The 26,252-nt window shown below is 41.1% G+C and overlaps 1 protein-coding gene across 21 annotated transcripts in view; it reads left to right on the plus strand.

Moving 5' to 3' along the window:
• adgrl2a (adhesion G protein-coupled receptor L2a) overlaps positions 1 to 26,252 on the plus strand; it is a 177,242-nt gene that overhangs the window by 79,453 nt on the left and 71,537 nt on the right. For all 21 annotated transcript variants that reach the window (XR_008752843.1, XM_055862295.1, XM_055862290.1 and 18 more), the window contains one exon: positions 5,546 to 5,759. Coding sequence is in view for 20 of the 21 variants with exons in the window: in XM_055862295.1 (XP_055718270.1) it covers positions 5,546 to 5,759 (214 nt within the window). In the remaining variant the exon portion in view is untranslated. The remainder of the gene's footprint in view (positions 1 to 5,545; positions 5,760 to 26,252) is intronic.

Below are 26,252 nucleotides of genomic sequence, written 5' to 3' on the forward strand. Positions count from 1 at the left end.
TTATCTAGGGTGTAATCACTATTCCAACAGATGCAAATTAGAGTTTCTATTGGACAAATTCAGGTATTTTCATCCCAGTTTAGTTTAAGAGTTTTTTTTTTGACAGCGTCAGCGGAATGAATACACCCCTGATCATAGTAGCCACATTGGACTTTAAAGAACAACACATCAGCTGTATGTGACCAGGCGAAAAAACCTTTCCAAGCCAAACCATGTCATAACCGCTATACACAGCCTACATCGTTGTCCCCATATTAGCTAAAGTAAAGTCGTAGTCAACATAGGTAATATAACTAATGCGTTGGTAAACCCGTTACAATCAGTAACGTTACAGTGTATAGTCAGTAAGCAGATAATTTTATAAAACCAAAAGCTTACCTTGACTTGAAGAATTCCAGTGTTGTGTTGGATAGTCATAGCCAGCTGGCTAACATAGAATCCCTTTGTTTGAGTGTTTGCGTAACTAAACTAGCCAGCTGCATTTGCTAGCTAAGTAAGTGAAACTGAAAGTGAAAAAAATGACAATCTCTCTCTCTTGCTTCTCCTTCATTTTTGAAGAAATGAATTTGTTGAAAACAATTCAACTGTTGTCTTTCTTTCTCTTTGAGTCAACTATTCACCACATATTATGCACGGCAGTGCTAGCTAGCTGTAGCTTGTGCTTTCAGTACTAGATTCCTTCTATGATCCTTTGGTTGGATGGAAACATGTCAGCTCATGCTGCAAGAGCTCTGATAGGTTGGAGGACTTCCTCTGGAAGTTGTCATAATTACTGTGTAAGTCTATGTAAGGGGTTGAGAACCAAGAGCCTTCTAGGTTTTGTATTGAAGGCAACGTACCAAGAGGAGGACGGAAGCTAGCTGTCCTCCGGCTACACCATGGTGCAACCCTACAGAGTGCTGTTGAGGCTACTGTAGACTTTAATTGCAAAACAGTGTGTTTTAATCAATTATTTGGTGACATGAATATATTTAGTCTAGTTTTTCAATGTTTTACCATTTTTTATTTTAAGAAATTCACTGAGGAGGATGATCCTCCCCTTCCTCCTCTGAGGAGCCACTGATTGATGTTCAAGTTGACCATGATGTAGGACCCTGTTAGATGTTAGAGGTTGAGGTCAATGTCAGTCCAACTCAAGAGAAGTGTGAACATTTTGTATGTGTGTGTGTATGGTCAAATATGCATAGGACATGCAGGCATGTGTGTGCCTTTGTCCACATGGAATTCAAAAGTAGACAGCGTGCAAATATATTTCACAAAACACATTTTGCACAGTGGCCAGGTGAGTCCGCTTTCAGATCCACAGGTTCCCCGACAGACTGCTGGAGGAGGACTTTCTACTCCGACTTCCACTGCCAGTATGTGGTTGGATGCAGTACCTTTCACTGATGGCTGTAGTCGGTTTATTTGCAAATGGTCTGCACTTTTAGCGCGTTCAGGAACTGAAACAGAAATGAAGCACGTAACAATGTAGATCAGCATTATATACTTACATCCAAGGTTTCTGATTACACTAGAACATATTTTGCTTTACCTTGGTGTCTGAGCAAAAGAAGAGCCGGTGAAAGCTATACCTGCAGTCAGGTGGAGGTTGCCTGCAGGGGTGTTGTACTCGTCCACATCTTGGTGTTGTCACCGTGAGGGCAAATCTGGGCAATGCAGATCAGGGTAAATTGGAACCGCTTCATGATTTCACATTCTCTGGTGCAAACTGGACAGGATTGGAAAAGCTGCAGCAGGCAGTCTTCGTACACAATGCACTTCCTCACCATAAGAACAGGCGTGTCTGGGACTCTGTAGCAGTGATAAAAGGTTGCAGGTGTGAGGTACAATTTTTTTTCACTGTCTACATTAGTCTAGATCTAGTACTTTGGCACAGCAATGCATTTCACCTATCGAATGTATCAGTGCAACAACACATTTAGTCATACATGACCATTACAAGGTCACTACAAAGTATCTTACAGTTCCGTGTTGCAGACGATGTCAGTGATAACTGATAACTGTAGTCATCAGTGGAATAGTCCACTCTTGGCATTTTCACTGGAATGCGAGTAGGCACTGAAGCTTCAGGCATGCATGCTAGTGGTGTTGTATCGCAAGGCACACAGATTCTGTGCTGAGAAATCGCAAGCCTGTGGCGTGTCTGTCTGGCAGCTGTTCTCTCTTGTGATAGAAACCTGTAAATAGATGTAACTATGACCTCTCACTTCACTACGAAGTTTTGATAGCATGACGTTACACATGTATCACTGCTAGCGTTAGCTATCCCAGCGACCACAGCAAATGTTTGCTAGCTAATTGCAGAAGCATTTCAAGAAGTCCCCACTTTTCCACTTCAAGCCCAAATATATCATACTTTGACTTAATCCATGATTGATTGACTTCAATCGTTGTGCAACATCTTGGGTAAGCTCTGGGCATCGTCTTCGAGTTGCAAAAGGCCTACTGCGAATGTTAGCAGCAGAACAAACTCCAAACACAAGTAGAGAGTAGTTAAATTGTTACAACAGCATAGCTAACAGTTAGCTAGCTAACTACATAGCTGATTTACATAATCTGCTGATAACCTTGCCCTCTGTGAGCAGTAGGTTTTTGCTGAAAAAGAAAGGTCTTTTAAAACTAAAAATTAAATTTGACTAAAGGGAGCAGTACAGAATTCTGAAGTTTTAGCAGTAGAGAATTTGGGTAAAAAAAATTGTTGTTGTGGGGGATCTTTAAAAAAATAAAAATAATCTTTGAGCGAGCACCTGCCCCTCCAAAGGTCTGTGCATGGCTCTGGTTGGCAATATGATCAAAACATTCATGACATTTGAAGCTTGGCAAAGCCTACTGGCCAGTGGCCACCGAAGGCAAATGTAAAGTTCTCAATTTGAGGAAACATAGTAAATAATGATTAATTTTGTCAGACTAGGTATGTGTTACGTACCAATACTGTACAAGTCCTGGGTATAACCCCATAGTCATTTTAGTCTTCACCTTGAAAAATGTGCCACAATCTTGAAACCAGTTTTGTAGCTCACTCACAGTACAATTGTGGACAAAACCATTTTTAAGGGGAACACATTGAAAAGGAGCTTTCAAAATGTTTAACATGTACCATACTGGTGCTAAAAGCAAAACAGGCTGTTCCAGTGAAAAACCCTATGACATAAAAGCAAGACATTATACACTGACTAGTCTCAAAGGGGTGTGAGAGTATACAAATTGTAAATTGTCATCGATTGACGTATTACAGGGATCATCAACTAGATTCAGCCGAGCGACAATTTTTTTTTCTTGAGCGGATGGGAAGAGGGCCAGAACATAATTAGAAATAATTTGTAGACTACAAAAAAGCCCAAACATAATCATTTCAAACCTTGCTTACGTTTATATACAATCACACACATCTGTATACATCTCTCTATTATACATCTCTCTATTATTATATCTCTCTATTATTATATCTAATACATCTCTCTATTATGTGTGGGAATACTTTGGAACAGATTTCCAAAATTCAAATCACTTGTAGCTGATTTGCTGGCGTTTTTAAAGTATTTTATGTCCAATAATAAGGATAATAGGGAACCCTGATTTATTACAAAGGTTCTCTTAGTTATTACATTGTGTGTGACTGACCTTATGATGGAGCTATGCTGGAATGCATTGACGTAAACGTTAGATTGGTTGTCAAATCATGTTTCTGACTTGCCGTGTTTTGTTTGTTTTTATTTAACTCGAGGATTTCCCGCGAGCCAACAACACCTCTGAATTGTGTATCACCTAAAGCATAATTTCTTTCTACTGTAGTGAGGAGAAGACCGACTTTGAAGTAAGGTGAAAGCCTATCAGACTTGAATGCTTTTCCTTTTTCATGTTTAATGGGCGGATGAGAAAGTTGGATGTCAAAAAAAGACCAATTGCAAAATAGCCTCTTTCGCCCATGTTCTGGTTCTTCCAAACATAAATAAAAGACTAATCCAACTATTAAAGACAGCAATCTGACCCTATAGTGATGCAACCATTATTTCCTCTAAAATCTACACTGTAAAGCATTGAGCACATTAACAAAACCATCTTATTGGCACAAAAGCGGAAGCATCAGACACTGACACTATTCTAAGCTGACATTATTCTTCCTTAGCAAAACATCAGGGTCGCACTTCTCGAGAGGGACAAAACCCGGAATGTTGATTGTCTCTAACAACAGTAGTACAGCATTACATTGTGCAAAGTAATCTTATTGGTTGTTAATTGATGAAGCATTCGATGGGAGAGAAAGAACGTAGCCTCGCGGGCCAATTTAGCAGAGTTCAAGTGAATTGCTTTGAGCACACTGCGCTCATGCTTGGTGAGTATAAACAATTTAATTTATGAAATGCAAAGGCCCTGGGTAATTATCAAGGATAGCACAGACAGGATCTGTCCGAGTTGCCATTGCCAGTCTTACACAACAAATGAGTGTATGAAAAGGAGTAATGACATTTTTTCAAGCCACCAGACTGTGAACACAGACTCATTAGAGAGGAAGAAGTCGGTAAACACTAACGACATGTGCTTCAACCAAGACAGAAAAGTTACAGCTAACAACGTTATTATATACAGGGCAATGTGTGGTAAGAGTTCTCCTCAGCAGTACAAATGCCAGACGCCTGTGTCTGTACTAAATTGTAACTCGCTGAAACCATTGTCATGGGCAAGTTTTGGAGAGTTCAGTCTATTTCTGGAGAGTGATGTATTAGCTAAGTTCCTTTTCGTATTCCTCGTCTTCTGAAGATGTGACGGTTCATAGCTGGAATGGAAGGAAAGCTGTCCTTTCAAAATCATTAATTGAGAGAGAGAAGAAAATGGAACAAAATAGTTAACTATTGCAAGCACAGCTATTTGGCCGTGTTCACATTTTCAGAACACAAGTCCCCCCCCCCCCCCCCTTCTAAATTTCCATGGAGAGAATAAAGGAAACTTAAATGCAGTGCTTCAAATGGTGTCGTTAAAGCTAATTGATACACAACATTTCAGTTAAAAAGGAGAGTCTGAAACTTTTAATCAAAATACGGGACATTTTTAAAGGAGAGTTTTCACACTCATCATTGATATACAGTGATTTCAGGATCCAAAACAATTAGCTATATTTCAAAAGTTTTCGTTTTGGTTGAGAGTTCAAGCCGCTTCATGACGTTTCCTTTTACACCTTTGTCAGTCAGTCACAACTGTGTTATGGGCATGTCAGTGGCATACTAATGGGGTTGTACGTATTCTAAAAACAGGGACGCTCTACTGCTGCCCAATACATTTGGCATTGCACGTCTCTTTCACAAATGTTTTATGGATTCTGAATAAGGGTGTACTGTATTGTAAAACACTTAATGAGGTAACAGTTCTTCGGAAATGTACGTGTGAGATTGAAGTTCTGTCATCTCATATCCCTGTTTTAGCCAAGCACGTTTTGTAATTCTTAGTCATTTTCCAGTCTACAGCCTTGGTGAGTCTTTTTCAGAGTGGCTACATTTCTCTCTTTGATTTTCTTTTGTACTGATAGAAGACTCTTCTATTCCCTCAGGGTTTAGTCGGGCTGCCCTGCCGTTCGGCTTGGTGAGGAGAGAGCTGTCTTGCGAGGGTTATCCGATCGACCTACGCTGTCCAGGAAGTGATGTCATCATGATTGAAAGTGCCAACTACGGCCGAACTGACGACAAGATCTGTGACGCTGACCCCTTCCAGATGGAGAACATCAACTGCTATCTGCCAGACGCCTACAAGATCATGTCACAAAGGTAAACCTCCTGTAATTCCTGATGGGAACTGTTGTTTTTACACCTGTTTTTTCTGTGTAATCAATTTGGATTAACACATGGTCAGAATCAAAATGGGATATCAATATTCAGTTATCAGCAACATCATTTAAATGAGTTTTGACTTCCCCCAGACATAATCAACCCAAAATCACTCACCATTAAGAGATTGCTCTTCTCTTCTCCATTGGCAAATCCTATTGCAAGACTAACGTCAGACTCCTTGGCATGAACGGCCACTGGATGCTCCCAGATGCCCAGTGTCTGCTACAAGGGAGTCTGTAGACTACACACTACATCACTGTCTATATTGTACAGACAGGAGTCTCTGGACTACACACTACAGAGGGGTATACTATGAAGCAAGCTAGATCTACTCAGCTTCAGTTAGCTTCCTATTCCAGCTCAGGCTTCATCCATACTATGACAGTGCCCCTAACTCTAGCAGGCTTGTAACTGCGCTTGCACGTCACACATGGCTAGTCAAACGCCGAACTGCCCATACCAACCCCTAATATAGTGACATACACTGAGTGTACAAATCATTAAGAACACCTGCTCCATGACATACTGTAGGCGACTCCTGGTGAAAGTTATGATCCCCTATTGGTGTCACTTGTTAAATCCACTTCAATTAGTGTAGCTGAAGGGCAGGAGACAGATTAAAGAAGGATCTTTAAACCTTGAGACAATTGAGACATAGATAACTCAATATTAGGAAAGGTGTTCCTAATGTTTGGTATACTCAGTGTGTATTATAATACATGCGTTTTCTGTATGGGTGTTCATTGAGACACTGCTGAAACATCAATCCATGGGCAAGTCAGTGCCACATTTTAATTTGTGCCGAAATCAAAATGAAAGAAAAGTTATATTGCAAATTCAGCAGGCTATCGTGTGAAATAGACTTTTAGAAGTGGCATCGTTATTGTATTACTTTGGTGTGCATTGGTGTGGTTATCAATGCACAAGCACCTTTTTTTCCCACTCCTATCGATACAATTATTGTAAATCAAATAACATTTTATTGGTCACATACACGTGTTTAGCAGATGTTATTGTGGGTGTAGCAAAATGCTTGTGTTTCTAGCTCCAACAGTGCAGTAATATCTAACAAGTAATATCTAACAATTTCACAATATATACACAATACACACAAGTCTAAGTAAAGGAATATAATTAAGAATATATACATTTATGGACGTGCAATGTCAGAGCGGCATAGACTAAGATACAGTAGAATAGAATAGGATACATACAGTAGAAGTCAGAAGTTTAAATACACTTAGGTTGGAGTCATTAACTCGGTTTTCAACCACTCCACAAAGTTCTTGTTAATAAACTATAGTTTTGGCAAGTCGGTTAGGACATCTACTTTGTGCATGACACAAGTCATTTTTCCAACAATTGTTTACAGACAGATTATTTCACTTATAATTCACTGTATCACAAAAAATATGTCATGGCTTTAGAAGCTTCTGATATGCTAATTGACATAATTTCAGTCAATTGGAGGTGTACCAGTGTATGTATTTCAAGGTCTACCTTCAATCTCAGTGCCTCTTTGCTTGACATTATGGGAAAATCTAAATAAATCAGCCAAGACCTCAGAGACAAATTGTAGACCTCCACAGGTCTGGTTCCTCTTAGGGAGCATTTTCCAAACGCCTGAAGGTACCACGTTCATCTCTACAAACAATAGTACACAAGTATAAACACCTTGGGACCAGGCATTCGTCATACCTCTCAGGAAGGAGTCTGTCTCTTAGAGATGAATGTACTTTGAGAAAAATGCAAAGCAATCCCAGAACAACAGCAAAGGACCTTGTGAAGATGCTGGTGGAAACAGGTACAAAAGTATCTATACCCACAATAAAATGAGTCCTATATCGACATAACCTGAAAGGCCGCTCAGCAAGGAAGAAGAAACTGCTCCAAAACTGCCATAGAAAAGACTAACCACCAGACTACGGTTTGCAACTGCACATGGGTACAAAGATCATACTTTCTGGAGAAATGTCCTCTGATCTGATGAAACAAAAATAGAACTGTTTGGCTATACTGACCATCATTTTGTTTGGAGGAAAAGGGGGATGCTTGCAAGCCGAAGAACACCATCCCAACCGTGAAGCATGGGGGTGGCAGCATCATGTTGTGTGAGTGCTTTACTGCAGGAGGGACTAGTGCACTTCACAAAATAGATGGCATCATGAGCGAGGAGAATGTGGTGGATATATTGAAGCAACATCTCAAAACATCAGTCAGGAAGTTAAAGGTTGGTTGCAAATGGGTCTTCCAAATGGACAATGACCCCAAGCATACTTCTAAAGTTTTGTCAAAATGGCTTAAGGACAGCAAAGTGAAGGTATTTAGTGTGGCCATCACAAAGCCCTGGCCTCAATCGTATAGAACATTTTTGGGCAGAACTTAAAAAGCGTGTGCGAGCAAGGAGGCCTACATACCTGACTCAGTTACACCAGCTCTGTCAGGAGGAATGGGCCAAAATTCATCCAATTTATTGTGGGAAGCTTGTGGAAGGCTACCCGAAACTTTTGACCCAAGTTAAACAATTTAAAGGCAATGCTACCAAATACTAATTGAGTATATGTAAACTTCTGACCGAATGGGAATGTGATGAAAGAAACAAAAGCTGAAATAAATAATTCTCTCTACTATAATTCTGACATTTCACTTTCTTAAAATAAAGTGGTGATCCTAACTGACCTTAAACAGGGCATTTCACGAGGATTAGATGACAGGAATTGTGAAAACCTGAGTTTGAATGTATTTGGCTAAGGTGTATGTAAACTTCTGACTTCAACTGTATGAGTATTGCAAAATATATAAACATTATAAAAGTGTCTAGTGTTCCGTTTATTAGTGTCCAGTGTTTTCAGGTCTATGTATTAATTCATACAGACGTTTTACTGTGCTTGAAGTTCCAAATGCATTTGTCATTACTAAATGTGTGATGTGATAGGTATGTTAACATTACTACGTTTTAACACACAAAAAACATTGGAGTAATAAAATATGTTATCGATTGTCTTCCTCCAATGAAGTGGATTATGACGCTATCTTTGCGAGGGAGAGAATCTGATGTAATTGGTCTTCACCGTGCTGCTTAGATTCTTCATTCAGGATAAATGTAGTTAGCCATGAGTTAGCCTGCCCCGGAGCAGGTTCGATCTGAAGGATTCATTGCCATATACATTTTCCTGGCTAAAAGGTGAGCCACTTTTGTGGTACCGGTTATCCCAAGTTGAACTCTGAGTTGACCAAAGTTGCCTCGCTAACTCCTCAAACTTATATTCGTAGTATAGGGCTCAGGATAGTCTTTTAAGCAATACACTGATTTTCATAATACAAAATGGACTAATATTCTAATAATGAGCACTTTCTCTGACTACACAAAGCATTGCTTGCATGTGGCCGGAATAGATATGAGCACCTGCACACCTCAGTAAACAACCCGTGGTATAGCTGTGCATCTTAATACACAAGGTCTTGTCACACAGGGTTGCAGTGAGACAAAGTGCATGGGATGGCATGACGTACGAGCGCCCACAACCCAAGATATTGGATCGTTTGAGGCTGTCAGCAACTCTGGCAAATCTGTCTGGGGAAATAAGAAATAATGAAATAAAACAGAGTTGCCGCTGTATTCAGGGGGGTTATTGTCAAGTCGTATTTGATGAAGTCAGATAGCTGACTCCCACGGTTGATCCGGTTTTAATACCCCGTGTGCGTGACCCTGCTGAGTAGCACACAGGCTCAGACGTATAGTCACAGAGAAAGTGCCCACTGGATCAAACATTGTCCTTAGACGTTCTCCAACTTCTTTTCACCCAAGCCTCTAGTAGCCTTTTCACACTAATGAGCCGGTCAAACCAAGTCAAACTCCACTGAATGCATGGTCTTGGTTAAACATCCACCATCGTTGCTGGAAGCGTGCTGGAAGGGGCAATATGAAATTATTCTATCCGAGCTAGCTGAGTACGGATGGGGTCGGCGCAATAATGGGAAAAGGGTGTATCTCGTTAGAACAAAGGCAAGGGTTCCACAGACTTTACAAAGGTGTCTATGGGAAAATGACGCTCCGTTGTGATAGTGTTGAATAAACTAGCTGGCTTCCATCAGCGAGTATACTGTATCAGCGAGTGACTGCTTTTGGTTGCATTGACGTTGTAATTGATCTCTTTTTGTTTTGTTTTTAATGCATACCTTGTCCAATAAAGTTTAGCATTTTCTGGATAAAATGGTTCTTGTATGTTTAAAACCAGCTCATGCCAGTCAGAGACAATTAATGAAGAAAAAAAAACTATTCTGTCCATTCGCACCACTATATCACGCTGAGCCAAGTACTAACACTAGATAACATCATATTTTGTGAAAATCTTCCATTGACATCAATACATGCTTTATATGAAAGCCACGGAAAACGAATGTATTTGAAGTTAGGATTGAGTAGTATGTTTTCTTTTATCTAGTCTTCACACTATAATAACATATTGTTTGCATAACGTATTAATGGATGAATGCAAAACAATACATTTTCATAATTCTATCATTAGGGAAAGCTTGAATTAGCACCCAAGATCACAAGGCATTATTGAAATGCAGGGCAATTCCACAGTAACAGAGACTCACTTCACTTAAAATGTATGCCAAACAAAAACATTGATTTAAAAGTTTAACAAACCATACAACTATATGCACTAGGACTACTTTTAACGATTTACACTGAAATTTTACACAAAAAAATACTGGTAGAACTGTGGTTTGGTCACTGAATCTCATTTTTTATTTGTCCATGTTTTCCAAAATCTGCTCCGAATTAAGATTCAACTATGTCTGCAAAATGAATGGGTTGTTAACGATGACATGACACATTGAAGTTGAAAAAAAATCTATTTTGGTTACTGAACTACAATAAGTGAAGTGGAATTACACCCGGTAACGGAATCACCATGAAGAGAATGTAATTCTGTTCATGGTATACAAAGGTATACATTTGCAATATCCTCCTTTGCATATTTGGGTATTATTCTACACACTTACTATTATTTTAATGAGCTCTACAACCAAACAAGGCCACATTTGGTTGGTTCGGACCAGACCAAATCTGAATCAATCATAGAAGTCTGTTTCACGAGTTTGGACATCAAAGTACAGCACAGAGTAGAGTTCAGTATAGTTCAGTAGATTACTGTACAGTAGAGTACAGTACAGCCGAGTAGAGTACAGTGGAGTTCAGTACAGTATTATTGTGTACTCAATTCTAGTGTGCTCTACTTTGTACTGTACTGAACTCTACTGCACTGTACAGTACTGAACTATACTCTACTTTTCTTTACTGTGCTGTACTCTCCAAACCTATGTACTCAACTGTGGTTTGTAACTACTATGATTTCCTATTGTAGCCAATTCAATTGCAGAAATTCAGTTACCAATTTTGGGGAAAATTGGAGTTTTAATCACTTAATAATTCATAAACAAAAACACTACAACTAATTGATAGGTCTACCTTTACTTGTTACTTCTGTGAACTTTCATTATCCTTAGAAAATATCTTAAAGCTATGTGTGTTTTTGGTATTTCCAAGGCATAAGGCAATGTTTCTTAAACTTACAGAAGGCAGAAAAATGGATCCAAAACTAAATATGTGTTGATAATAGTTGGCAGGGGTCTTTAATTCAACATGATTGTGTTATGATGTATTTCTAATACTTTCTAATACTTTTTCTGGTAGATGATTTCTAAGACCCGTTTTTCATCTGTTCAACAAGAAATCAAAGCCTTTGTTTATTTCACATTTTTTAGGATGGATAGTGGTTCAATTTGGTATACATTCCATCATTTCAAAAACAAATAGACTCTTAGCTTTAATTTGACACCCAATTTGACATGCTCCTATGAACTTCACATGCTGGTGCTCATGGGTCATTTTACATGGAAATGACCTGCTCTGTCGATGTAAAAAATAGCCATTGGGTCTGCTAAATGCACACATTCCCAAATTTCAGCACACTATCTCACATCTAGAATTGCCACAGTTATCCAAGTAACATTGGAGCGATTAATCGAACCACAGCTGATTTAATGAACCATTCACACTTTCACTGTACAGACCGGCTTCATCTTTGGACTTGCTTAGCTTAATGTTTGGTATGTAAAGAAGGCACGACAACACCTATTCCCCCTCAGGAGACTGAAAAGATTTGGCATGGGTCCCTAGATCCTCAAAAAGTTACACAGCTGCACCATCAAGAGCATCCTGACCGGTTGCGTCACCGTCTTGTATGGCAACTGCTCGGCATCCGACCGTAGGGTTCTACAGAGGGTAGTGCGTACGGCTCAGTACATCACTGTGGCCAAGCTTCCTGCCATCCAGGACCTCTATACTAAGCGGTGTCAGAGGAAGGCCCAAAGAATTGCCAAAGACTCCAATCACAATTTTGTTTATTTAGTAATTATTTTCTTAAAACTGCATTGTTGGTTAAGAGCTTGTAATTAAGCATTTAATGGAAAGGTCTAAACCTGTTGTATTCGGCACACATTTTATTTTATATAAAATGCTGGCAGGATCAACTAGGATCAACCCTGCAACATTGAGGTTTACCTGGGCACACAGCGAAGCGCAGGGGCCCAGTCCTCCAGTGATTGATCAGACCCAAGCACACTTGTGGGCACCCAGTGGGAGGCCCCGACCTACCCACAGCCGAAGCCTCTCGAGAGATGTTCTATTGGAGGGTTTTTGGAATATAGCACATAACGGAGTCAACGACAGGGTTTGAGAAACGTAATGGTTCTCTGGCGTCAGTGCGTAATAGGATGGTTCGCCCCCCTTCCCCAGGAACGCTGCCTAGGTGTGCCATGCCCTGAGTCGGAATGCTATGGGAGGACCACTGAGACGGACGGGTCGACTGGGTCTCGCTCGGAGTGAGGCCAACCGGGTGTGTTGGAGAGCAGTAGCGAAATCTCTAAAAGATGCACGGCTGATGGGGGTCCTCCCAGGGTGGATCACGTAGCAATCGGTCAGGAGGAGTGAAACTGGTTAGACAGACAGAGAGGAACCAAAGGGATGGATGGTCTAATGCAGGGAGTGAGGACCAGGAATGGGCGCAACACAGCCCACCCCAATACAGTGCCTTCAGAAAGTATTCAAACCCCTTGACTTATTCCACATTTTGTTTTGTTACAGCCTGAATTCAAAATGTATTAAATCTTTTTTTTCTTCTCACCAATCTACACACAATACCACATAATGACAAAGTGAAAACATGTTTAATGACATTTCTGCAAATGTATTGGGTAAGATCTTTTGCACACTTGGATTGTAGAATATTTGTACATTATTCCTAAAAAAAATATTCAAGCTCCGTCAAGATGGTTGTTGATAATTGCTAGACAGCCATTTTCTGGTCTTGCCATAGATTTTAAAGCTGATTTATGTAAAAACTGTAACTAAGCCACTCAGGAGAGACTTTAGGTTATTGTCCTGGTTATAGGTGAATTTGTCTCCCAGTGTCTGTTTATCCTCCAAAATTACTCCCCAGTGTTTTCCGACAACAAGCATACCCATAACATGATGCAGCCCCCACCATGCTTGAAAATATTAAGTGGTACTCAGTCATGTGTTATGTTGCATTTTCCCCAAATGTAATGCTTTGTATTCCGGACATAAAGTTGATTTCTTTGCCCCATGTTTTGCAGCTTTAATTTAGCGTCTTATTGCAAACAAAATGCATGTTTTAGCTTTTTTTTCTGCACAGGCATCCTTCTTTTCACTCTATTATGTTAGTATTGTGGAGTAACTACAATGTTGTTGATCCATCCTCAATTTTCTCCTAACACAGCCATTAAATGCTGTAACTGTTTTAAAGTCACCATTGGCCACATGGTGAAATTCCCGAGAGGTTTCCTTCTTCTCTAGCAACTGAGTTAGGAAAGATTCCTGTATCTTTGTCATGACTGGGTGTATTGATACACCTTCCAAAGTGTAAATAATAACTTCACCTTGTTCAAAAGGATATTCAATGTCTGTTTTTTTTTTTTTACCCATCTATCAGTAGGTGCCCTTCTTTATGAGGCATAGGAAAACCTCCCTGTTTTTTGTGGTTGAATCTGTGGTTGAAATTCACTGCTCGACTAAGGGACCTGACAGATAATTGTATGTGTGGGGTACAGAGATGAGGTAGTCGTGTTAAACACTGTTATTGCACACAGAGTGAGTCCATGCAACGTATTATGTGACTTGTTACATACATTTTACTCCTGAACTTATTTGGGCTCCCGAGTGACGCAGCGGTCTAAGGCACTGCATCTCAGTGCAAGAGGCGTCACTACAGTCCCTGGTTCGAATCCAGGCTGAGTCACTTTTAGCCATGATTGGGAGTCACATAGGGCGGCGCACAATTGACCCAGCGTCTGGCCAGGGTAGGCCATCATTGTAAATAAGAATTTGATCTTAACTGACTTGACTAGTTAAATAAAGGTAATACAAATAAAAAATAATTGTAGTTTTGCCATAACAAAGGGGTTGAATACTAATCGACTAAAGACATTTAAACTTCATTTTTTATTAATTTCTAAACATTTCTATAACCAACATAGTAATTCCACTTTGACATTATGGGGGAAATTGTGTGTAGGTCAGTGACATGACATCAGGCTGTAACACAATCAAATGTGAAAAGATTCAAGGGGTGTGAATACTTTCTGAAGGCACTGTATCTACCTGCATCATCACTAGGGAGAGATAAAACAAATGTGACCCTCCCCAGAGGGCAGAGACAGACTCAGAGGTCACCAGAGGAATGGTCACCTGCCGCGAGTGAGAAACCATGCGTGGGAGAATTAATACAATATATATCCATTTTGTACTCATAACCACTTAAAAGGATCAAATTGCAGCCAGTAACCAGTGAACCGGGCCAACAGCATCAATGTAGCAGTTTAGCTTCCGTCCCTCTCCTCACCCCTAACTGGACTCGAACCAGGGACCCTCTGCACACATCAACAACAGCCACCCTCGAAGCATCGTTACCCATCGCGCCACAAAAGCCGCGGGGAACAACTACTTCAAGACCTCAGAGCGAGTGACGTCACCGATTGAAACGCTATTAGCGCGCACCACCGCTAACTAGCTAGCCATTTCACATCGGTTACATATGGTCCATTTGGGGCCTTATTTTTAACAGTAAGCCTTCCATATGATTTCACCACAACATGTTTTCATTGCATTTTATACTTAAATTGTTTAAAAAAATATGAATTATTTTCATATATAAATTCAAATTCAACTTTTGTTTTTTTTTCAAAAAATTGGCAGAATTTCATTGGCAGAGAAGTGCAATATTTTGATAAATATTTCTGATGAAGTTAACAATCTGTTCAGGCCATGTGCTCCATCCATGTCTTCTGTACTTCCTCATTGCAAGAGAACCCTTCCCAGTGCAATAGTGCCCAAATGCTGACTCTTTGTTTAATCCCAGAATTATGTCACATCAAGTGGATATTGCTTTTAGGGACAAAATGTAGTCAGAACTATTTGGTAATATCATGAATAGACTTGGGGACTATTGTTTCTTGAAATAAACGTCTGTGTTATACAAGAGTAGATGAAGGGAAGTACTTTTTTTTCTTCATACATTTACTTTAGGTCAATGTCCCACAACCTTAGGACAAAGGTCACGTTTGGTTCAAAATTGTAATAAAACAAATCATATACTGCATGATTTTACTCATGATCCAAATAAAAAAACTAAGCTTTTAGTGTTATTTCGCAATTTTAGGAAATTTGGAAAGAAAATCCAATAAACAATGCCTAAGCAGCCAACATCAATTATCTTCAAAACATATAATCATCTTCACTGGGTATTGGAATACAAAGTCAGTGTTATAGCCAGGAGGTCTGATCTTCTACATTTCTACAAGTCAAAATGGGGTACTGTTCTTTGCCCTTTTTTGAGCCGAAATGAGCTGAAAAACTCCATATGTGGGACAACTGTCATACAATTATGTATGTTCTCTTATAATTACGCCATCATATGTTTAGGACACACAGTCGGCATTACTTTATTTAATGTTTTTCTACAACTAATCTGAGATAAGAAAGCACATCATCTAAAAACAACCTCCTCTAATCGAAAACGGTTCACAACATAATGAACTGCTGTCTTGTAGAGTATCACATAGACGCAATGACTTTGATGTATCTTGTTGGCACTAGGAGTTATTTTTATATCGGGTTTTATATGAGCACCATGATTTTATGAAAATAGCCCTAGGACTGCTGTAGCTCAATTAGAATGGCCAGCTGCAAGCAATTAGGCAGCTCAAGTGGGTGATTGTATGTACAGAAATGTTTAACTGAGACCCCTCCCCAGCATATGTGGACCTGCAAGGATATACAGTTTTAGTACAGATTTTAAATAATATGTAATTTATAGTATTATTACTTTAATATTTAAAATTGTACTAGTAATACATTGTTTCCTAGTATCAGGGCCGGAATAGGCCCCAGGGCTTTGTTTTTTTATTACCCCAAACAACATAATTTTCTGTGAAGAAAATCCTTGCACCAAGATGCAATTTGATGTGTGGTAAATTTACTGTTGAAGAAAAAGGCCCTTTTTCTAAACTTTTTAGAAAAAGGGCCTTTTTTAAACTTTTTTTATAAACCGATAGTAACATTTGCGATGTGGCATAAGCTCAAGTGGTGAACATGGGGAACATTTGAGAGGTAGAAAATGGTATATCCTACACTGCAGTTGACGAACAATGGGAAAGTAATTCTGCTTTGAAAGTTGATAAACTTGTAACCCCACTTTTTGAGAAAATGGCCCTTGAATATTTGGTACACCTACTGGACAGCTGTTCTTTGTCTGCACCCATTCAGCATCGTTCACACTCTCTTAAGCCTTACCCATCTCTTCAATGACTCACATGTGGTAGTTTATTTGTCACATGCACAGGATAAAGAAGTAAATGGTAAATCATTGTAAATGGTACAATGATAGCACTTGGATGGTCTCCAAGATGGCGTAGCAGTCGGACGTCTGTTTAGTCTTGTCCCTTTCCGTCCCGTGTATATATAGTTTTCTTCGTACGTATTTTTAATCTCAATTTCCATCTACGGACTGAACATACTCTCCTGCAACCCACCTCACCCAATGTGGTACTGATCAGCTATTTTCTACACATTAGAACCGGAACCACCTTCAGAAGCTAGCCAGCTAACTAGCTACTAGCTAGTAGTCAGTTTGCCACTGCTAGCGGTCATCACCGTTAACTCGGACATCAGCCAGCCTCAGTCTGGTCAATTCCTGACAGTCTGCACAGCGCGATATCAACCCAGAGCATATCGGACTGCTTTTTCTCTACCACATCTCCGGATTCCTACCGCAAGCTCTGAACCTTTACACCAGATCATCGCAGCTAGCTAGCTGCTATCCGAGTGGATACTCCTGGCTAACATCTCTGTCCCGTAGCAAGCACCAGTTAGGCTGAAGCTAGGCCCGTCTCCCGGCTAGCCGAAGAGGTCCATCAGCCAATTCCTGGGACTACAATACCTCTTTTGCCAATTGGCCTGGACACTTTACTGCTGACACGGAACCCCGCCGAGCCATCACGACTGGTCTGCCGACGTAACCGGCCGAGGTGGTTTCAACAGCCTCTTCCGTTGCGACGTCCCCGGAGGCTAGCTGCTGTCTGAATCGCCGTATCTCCAGCTTGCCTCACATAGTAGCGACTACTGAATTGGCTCCCGGACTCATCTATTGCAACTCACTGGACTCTATGATCACTCGGCTACGCATGCCTCTCCCGAATGGCAATATACCTTGTCTATTGCTATTTTGGTTAGTGATTATTGTCTTATTTCACTTTAGAGCCTCCAGCCCTGCCCTATATGCCTTAGCTAGCCCCATTGTTCCACCCCCCACACATGCAGTGACCTCAACTGGCTTAACTGGTGCCTCTAGAGACAAAACTTCTCTCATCGTCACTCAATGCCTAGGTTTACCTCCACTGTACTCACATCATACCATACCCTTGTCTATACAGTATGCCTTGAATCTATTCTATCGCGCCCAGAAACCTGCTCCTTTAACTCTCTGTTCTGAACGCACTACACAACCAGTTCTTATAGACATTAGCCGTACCCTTATCCTACTCCTCCTCTGTTCCTCTGTTAATGTAGAGGTTAACCCAGGCCATGCAGCCTCCAGCACCACTGCAAAAATTGCTGAAGCTGGAGACTTATATCTCCCTCACTAACTTTAAACATCAGCTATCTGAGCAGCTAACCGGTCGATGCAGCTGTACATAGCCCATCTGTAAATAGCCCACCCAATCTACCTACCTCATCCCCATATTGTTTTTATTTACTTTTCTGCTCTTTTGCACACCAGTATTTCTACTTGCACATCACCATCTGCTCATCTATCACACCAGTGTTAATTTGCTAAATTGTAATTCATTCGCTACTATGGCCTATTTATTGCCTTACCTCCTCACGCCATTTGCACACACTGTATATAGACTTTCTTTTTTTTCTATTGCGTTATTGACTGTACGCTTGTTTATTCCATGTGTAACTTTGTGTTGTTGTTTTGCTTTGCTTTATCTTGGCCAGGTCGCAGTTGTAAATGAGAACTTGTTCTCAACTGGCTTACCTGGTTAAATTTAGGTGGAATATATATACAGTATATATATTTTTTTTAAATGTCCTGTTGTTGGAGGAAATTGCCTCCAATTAAGCGCACGGGGTATGGCATGGCGTTGCAAAATGGAGTGATAGCCTTCCTTCTTCAAGATCCCTTTCACCCTGTACATATCTCCCACTTTACCACAACCAAAGCACCCCCCAGACCATCACATTGCCTCCATCATGCTTGACTGATGGCATCAAGCACTCCTCCAGCATCTTTTCATTTTTTCTGTATCTCACAAATGTTCTTCTTTGTGATCTGAACACCTCAAACTTAGATTTGTATGTCCATAACATTTTATTTCCAATCTTCCTCTGTCCAGTGTCTGTGTTCTTTTGCCCATCTTAATCTTTTATTTTTATTGGCATTCTGAGTTATGGCTTTTTTTTGCAACTCTGCCTAAAGGGACAGCATCCCGGAGTCTCCTCTTCACTGTTGATATTGAGACAGGTGTTTTGCGGGTACTATTTAATGAAGCTTCCAGTTGAGGACTTGTGAGGCATCTGTTTCTCAAACTAGAGACTCTGATGTACTTGTCCTCTTGCTCAGTTGTGCACCGGGGCCTCCCACTTCTCTTTCTATTCTGGTTAAAGCCAGTTTGCGCTGTTCTGTGAAGTGAGTAGAACACAGCGTTGTACGAGATCTTCAGATTCTTGGCAATGTATTGCATGGAATAGCCTGTCTCAGACAAATTATATTCTGACGAGTTACAGAAGAAAGTTATTTGATTCTGGCCATTTTGAGCCTGTAATCGAACCCACAAATGCTGATGCTCCAGATTCTCAACTAGTCTAAAGAAGGACAGTTTCATTGCTTATTTAATCAGCACAACAGTTTTTAGCTGTGCTAACATAATTGCAAAAGGGTTTTCTAATGATCAATTAGCCTTTTAAAATTATAAACTTGGATTAGCTAACACAACGTGCCATTGGAAGACAAGAGTGATGGTTGCTGAAAGTGTGCCTCTGTACCCCTATGTAGATATTCCATAAAAAATCTACAATAGTAATTTACAACATTAACAATGTCTACACTGTATTTCTGATCAATTTGATGTTATTTTAATGGACAAAAAATTGCTTTTCTTTCAAAAACAAGGACATTTCTAAGTGACTTCAAACTTTTGAACTGTAGTGTATATTTACAAAAGAATATGGTGGATTGGAAATTATGCAGACAATTACATTGATGGAAGCCACAATCTATCTGCATTATTAAAGCTGATCTAAGGGGCCTTGCCCAAACCTTGAAAAACAGCCCCTGACCTTCCACCAAACTTTACAGTTGGCACTATGCATTCAGGCAGGCTAGCGTTCTCCTGGCATCTCCCAGATTAGTCCGTCGGACTGCTAGATGGTATAGTGTGATTCATCACTCCAGAGAACGTGCTCCAGAGTCCAATGTTGGCCAGCTTTACACCACTCCAGCCAACGCTTGGCATTGCGCATGGTGATCTTAGGGTTGTTTGCGGCAGCTTGGCCATGGAAACCCATTTCATGAAGCTCCGACGAACAGTTATTGTGTTGACGTTGCTTTGAGAGGCAGTTTGGAACTCGGTAGTACGTTTTACAAAGATAACAGACGATTTTTACGCACTACCCACTTCAGCACGCAGCGGTCCCGTTCTGTGAGCTTGTGTGGCCTACCACTTCTTTGCTGAGCCATTGTTGCTTCTCGACGTTTCCACTTCACAATAACAGCACTTACAGTTGACCAGGGTTGCTCTAGCAGGGCAGAATTTTGACAGACTGACTTGTTGGGAAAGTGGCATGCCACGTTGAAAGTCACTGATCTCTTCAGTACGGGCCGTTCTGCTGCTAATGTTTGTCTAGGGAGATTGCATGGCTGCCAGCAACGGGTGTGGCTGAAATAGCCGAATCCACTAACTTGAAGGGAAAGCCCCTGCATTAATCTGGCCCTGCCTGGTACATTATCACTGTATCAATCCGCTGTGTATGCCCAATTCTGAAATGAAAGATGACTAAATGGCCCACATTTGTATGGATTTCTTTCAGACTAATGAGGTTTATTGTAAGTTTTCAATAACAGGGTCATTGATCACTGTAACATGACATGGCCTAGTCCTGTCTGGTCTGTGGATCATGTGTTTTGGGTGAACGTATCAATAGCGAGAATGATCAATGTAAATGGGTCTCTAATGAGGGCTGGGGTAATTGTATCAAATATTAGAATCTGTTTTTGTCTGGATTTTACTTTTCAACCAGCCCTGTTACTGCTGTGAACATTTTTACAAACTCAGCCATTATCACAATCACGTAATTGTTCAGGGTAATGTAATCATGATGTTTCAAGTAGCTATTAGGTTCTTAGAAAGGCAAACAAGGCCAAAGGAAAAATGTCCATCAGGTTTTGATCCTGAGCATTGAATAATGCTCTGTGCTTACACTATTTATATCAGTGACAGAAGTGCTTGCAGTGCTCTCCAAGGACCTCCATCTCTGCCGCCTGACAGCACACAGCCTTGTACTTCCCCTTCTGTACATATGGTGTGAGTATTTATTTAAAGAAGACCAGATTAAGATTTCATATGCCTCCGAAAACCAGGAAATGGACCTCAATTGAATAGCTTCAACTAGACTTAACTAGTCAAATGAAAAGAAAGAGAGAGATTTGCTGTAATGAATGATTGAACTCAAATGGTCAGATAAATGTTCCCTTTGAATTCAGCTGGATCGGTACAACTTTATCATTCAGCCGGACCAGTATGAATATATGATGGATGGCCTCTGGAAGAATTGATTGTCAATATCGACTATTGGAGGAGAGTGCTGCTTATTACGAGGCCTCTCATTTTGTTCTTCTGAAAGCCCTAGATACAGTAATCTGTAGCCAGGATGCCAGTTTGACGACAGTATGTTTAGATTGCAAGGCAACATACTGATTTAGATATCCCCCACCCCAACTCCACCCCCTGCTAACAGTTAATTTTTAACAACCTATTTCACAGAAAACCTTGTTTAAACCAGTAAACCAACCTTGGCAGTTGAAAATAGGTCAACATTTCCTGGTATCAGGGATGACTGAGTGTGCTGTTTTTGTTTTCCAATGCTACACTTTTAACATTTTTGTGGCGGTGAATCTTTTTGATTTTGTAAATGGCCACGCCACCATCAGCAGGACACCCCCTAGAGTGGCATGTCTGCCTTGATAATTGCGACGCAATCCTCAGTCGGCATTTCAGATTAAATGGAGCTAGACGTGTCACTCAGAGTTTAACAGACTCTAATTGAATTGAAATTCAAAGTGGGAGTTCCGCAAAGTAAATTGTCAGAATACATTATTTAGAAATGCATTTATCAAATAATCTGTCACGCCCTGATCTGTTTCAGCTGTCCTTGTGCTTGTCTCCACCCACTTCAAGTGTCCCCCATCTTCTCTATTATCCCCTGGGTACTTATACCTGTGTTCTCTGTTTGTCTGTTGCCAGTTCGTCTTGTTTGTCAAGTCAACCAGCGTCTCAGCTCCTGCTTTTCCTCAAGCTCTCTTTTTTCTCGCTCTCCTGATTTTGACCTTTGCCTGTCCTAACTCTGAGCCCGCCTGTCTGACCACTCTGCCTGACCTGACCCTGTGCCTTTGCCACTACTCTGGATTATCGTCCCCTGCCTGCCTTGACCTGTCATTTGCCTGCCCCTGTTGCAGTAATAAACATTGTTACTTCACCACAGTCTGCATTTGGTTCTTACCTGAAACGTGATAGTACGAACTGGCCATGACTGACCCAGCAGACTTGGACCAGCTCCGCAACGCCATCTTCTCCCAAGGAGCCATCGTTGGTAGACACAAGGAGTTGCTTCGCGGTCTGATGGAAGGGTTCCAGGACGTGGCCAAACGTCACGACCTAGAATTGGACGCATTGTGCGAGCAATTCTGTGGGTTCCCTACTAGGCAGCCTACAATGACGATAACCTTCCAGCCCCTCGGTAACCCGGCTGGTAGCAGCGCCGTCACCAAGTTTTCCTGGGAACCCTGCTTCCCTCCCCCAGAGCGCTACGATGGAGATTACAGAATCTGCCAGGCCTTTCTCTCCCAGTGCTCCCTCGTTTTTGAGCTGCAGCCTTCTTCATTCCCCTTGGATCGCTCAAAGATAGCGTACATTATTACGCTGGTGTCTGGGAGGGCACTCACCTAGGCCACGGTGGTGTGGGAGCAACAATCCACCGTCTGCCTCAGTCTGGAGGTATTCGTGGCGGAGTTGAGAAGTTTTCGAGGCTCCTGCGTCCGGGAGAGAGGCTGCCCGGAAGTTACTCCAGCTTCGGCAGGACTATGCAATAGATTTCAGCACGCTAGCAGCGGGGGGTGCCTGGAACCCAGAAGCGCTGTTCGACACGTTTCTGCACGGATTATCGGAGGAAGTAAAGGATGAGCTTGTAGCTCGGCAACTACCAACGGATCTTGACTCACTCATCACTTTAACCATCCGGATTGATGGTCGGCTATGGGAACGTAGGAGTTAGAAGAGGCCTGATTGCGGTCCCACTTAATTTTTAAAGGATCCCACCTTGCATTTGATGAACTCCGGGAAGTACCGAGTGGACTCGAGCTTATCCGAGTTCCTCCATGATCCTCCGAAGACTACAAGGCTAGGCTGTCTTCAACCGAACGCATAAGCAGACTTAACACCCAGAGTTGTCTGTATTGCGGTACTGCCAGTCATTATTTGTCTACCAGTCCCTTCAAGCAACCTAGCTCATTGGTAGGAATGAGTACTCTGGTTGGTCTTAAGGATAATTTTGCTTCTCCCCTTACTCGCCCCCCTCTCCATGCCACCCTGCAGTGGAGCGACCAGTCCAAGTCTCTCCAGATACTCATCGACTTGGGGGCCGATAAGAGTCTTATGGATGTTACTCTGGCATCCGAGCTGGGCATCCCTACTCAACCCCTCTCCATTCCCATGAATGTCAGAGTGTTTGACGACCGCTCTATAGGCCGGATCACCCACCATACCACCCCCATCAACCTACATTCGTTATGGGAACCACAGCGAGGCGATCCAATTCCTGCTAACTGAGTCTCCGCAGGTACCTGTGGCATTGGGATTCTCTTGGCTCCAGCGACACAATCCCTCGATTGACCGGTCTACTGGTGCCATCGTGGGCTGGAGCCCGTTGTGCCATGCTCATTGCTTGAAATCAGCTCTGCCAGCCCCAGAACGTTTTCCTGGGGGCTTGGAAATTGCCCCGAACCTCTCTGCCTATCCCGTGAAGTACCAGGACCTCTGGGAGGTGTTCAATAAGGCCCGGGCCACTTCGCTTCCGCAACCCCGAATTGGTACCCAAGGATGTTAAGCCGGATGCGCAGCTATAGCCCCGCTGCTACACCCCTGGAAACCGAGACCGTTCCCCCATGTTCCAAAGTCATTAGCCCCTCTGCTGTTCGTCGTCTGTTGCCCCGTACCCTCCGTATACTTCTAGATGTAAACCCAAGTCTCACAGCCCTTTGTCTCCTGTTTCCTGTCGTTTGCCTGCTCCTGTTGCTGTAATAAACATTGTTTCTTCAACACAGTCTGCATTTGAGTCTGAAACGTGATATAATCTGTAACACAACCAAAATGAACTGCAAATGCATCCAAGTTTGTAGAGTCACAAGCTTGATTTAGTCATTGCATGTTAGGAATATGGAACCAAATAATAAACTTTTGACGACTTTATTTATAAGAATTTAGGAGTGTCAATAATTTTGGCCCCTACCTTTTTGAGAAAAAAATATTACTGTTTCAATTGTATGATTTATAAAAAAATATATTTAATTTCCAAAATTTCTTGGAGCATACAATATAGCTCAGTATTGTTATTATTTATTTTATACAGTCATTATTGGTAATCTTTATCAAGGGTGTCATTTCGGACCACACTGTATATTTTTTTATTTTCATTTATTATTCAATTACCCCCTTATCTCTTTGTCCAATTATTCCTTTGACATGCTTTATGATCGAAATGTGAAAGGTTAAATTCCATGTGGGTACATGGTATCACGAGTGCTATCAGTTACACTTTGTTGGCATCTTATCAGACACTTCCTGCTGTCAGCCCAAGTGCTCATTTCAAAAGTAGATTTGCATCAGATCCATGCAGCGTTCTACGACGATCTAATTGTGCTGATGTCTGGCTCTCCCAAAAGGTCAGGGATGTGATGGGATTAGAGTTGGAATGTTATCACTCTGATTGAAAAGCCACTATATTGAAGACTGAGGATGTGAAAGTAGAAGGGAGTTTAATTTCATACCATGTTCCTGGTCAACTTGATTGGAATTCTGATATTAGCTGTTAGTGACATGGTATTGGAAAATGAATGACAGAACAAACTCATGTTACGTTGGGTAGTCGGGTATCACTTTATTTAGGTAGTCCAACTGTAGATGCTCTACAGACATTTCAACTAACTGTCTAATAACCCTAACCTTAACCCTAAACTTAACCTCACTAGGGTATGTGGGACGGTAGCGTCCCACCTCGTCAACCGCCAGTGAAATTGCAGGGCGACAAATTCAAAACAACAGAAATCCCATAATTAAAATTCCTCAAACATACAAGTATTTTAAAGATAAACTTGTTGTAAATCCAGCCACATTTTCCGATTTTCAAAAAGGCTTTACTACGAAAGCACACTAAACGATTATGTTAGGTCAGAGCCAAGTCACAGAAAAACACAGCCATTTTTCCAGCCAAAGAGAGGAGTAACAAAAAGCAGAAATAGAAATGAAAAGAATCACTAACCTTTGATGATCTTCATCAGATGACATTCATAGGACTTCATATTACACAATACATGTATGTTTTGTTCGGTAAAGTTCATATTTATATCCAAACTCCATCTGAGTTTACATAGGCGCGTTATGTTCCGTAGTTCCAAAACATCCGGTGATTTTGCAGAGAGCAACATCAATTTACAGAAATACTCATAATAATTATTGCTAAAAGATACAACTGTTATGCATGGAATTTTAGATCCACTTCTCTTTAATGCAACCGCTGTGTCAGATGTAAAAAAAAACTTGAAGGAAAAAGTGCACCATGCAATAATATGAGTACAGCGCTCAGAGACCAAAACAACCCAAACAGATATCCGCCATGTTGTGTAGTCAACAGAAGTCAGAAATAGCATTATAAATATTAACTTACCTTTGATGATCTTCATCAGAATGCACTCCCAGGAATCACAGTTCCACAATAAATGTTTGTTTTGTTCGATAAAGTCCATAATTTATGTCCAAATACCTCCTTTTTGTTCACGCGTTTAGCCCAGTAATCAAAATTCATGATGCACGATCACTAGGTGCAGACGAAAAGTCAACAGTTCCATTAAAGTCCATAGAAATATGTCAAACGATGAATAGAATCAATCTTTAGGATGTTTTTAACATAAATCTTCAATAATGTTCCAACCGGAGAATTCCTTTGTCTGTATAATTGCACGTGAACGCGCGTGGTCAGCTCATGCCTCTCTGGCAGACCTCTGATTCAATCCCCTCTCATTCGCCACCCACTTCACAGTAGAAGCCTCAAACAAGGTTCTAAAGACTGTTGACATCTAGTGGAGGCCTTAGGAAGTGCAATATGACCCCATAGACACTGTGTATTCGATAGTCAATGAGTTGAAAAACTGCAAACCTCAGATTTCCCAGATTTTTTCTCAGGTTTTGCCTGCCATATGAGTGTTTTTATACTCACGGACATCATTCAAATAGTTTTAAAAACTTCAGATTGTTTTCTATCCAAATCTACTAATTATATGCATA

Source organism: Salvelinus fontinalis, chromosome 14, assembly GCF_029448725.1.
Source record: "Salvelinus fontinalis isolate EN_2023a chromosome 14, ASM2944872v1, whole genome shotgun sequence".
In the NCBI taxonomy this organism is placed as follows: domain Eukaryota; kingdom Metazoa; phylum Chordata; class Actinopteri; order Salmoniformes; family Salmonidae; genus Salvelinus; species Salvelinus fontinalis.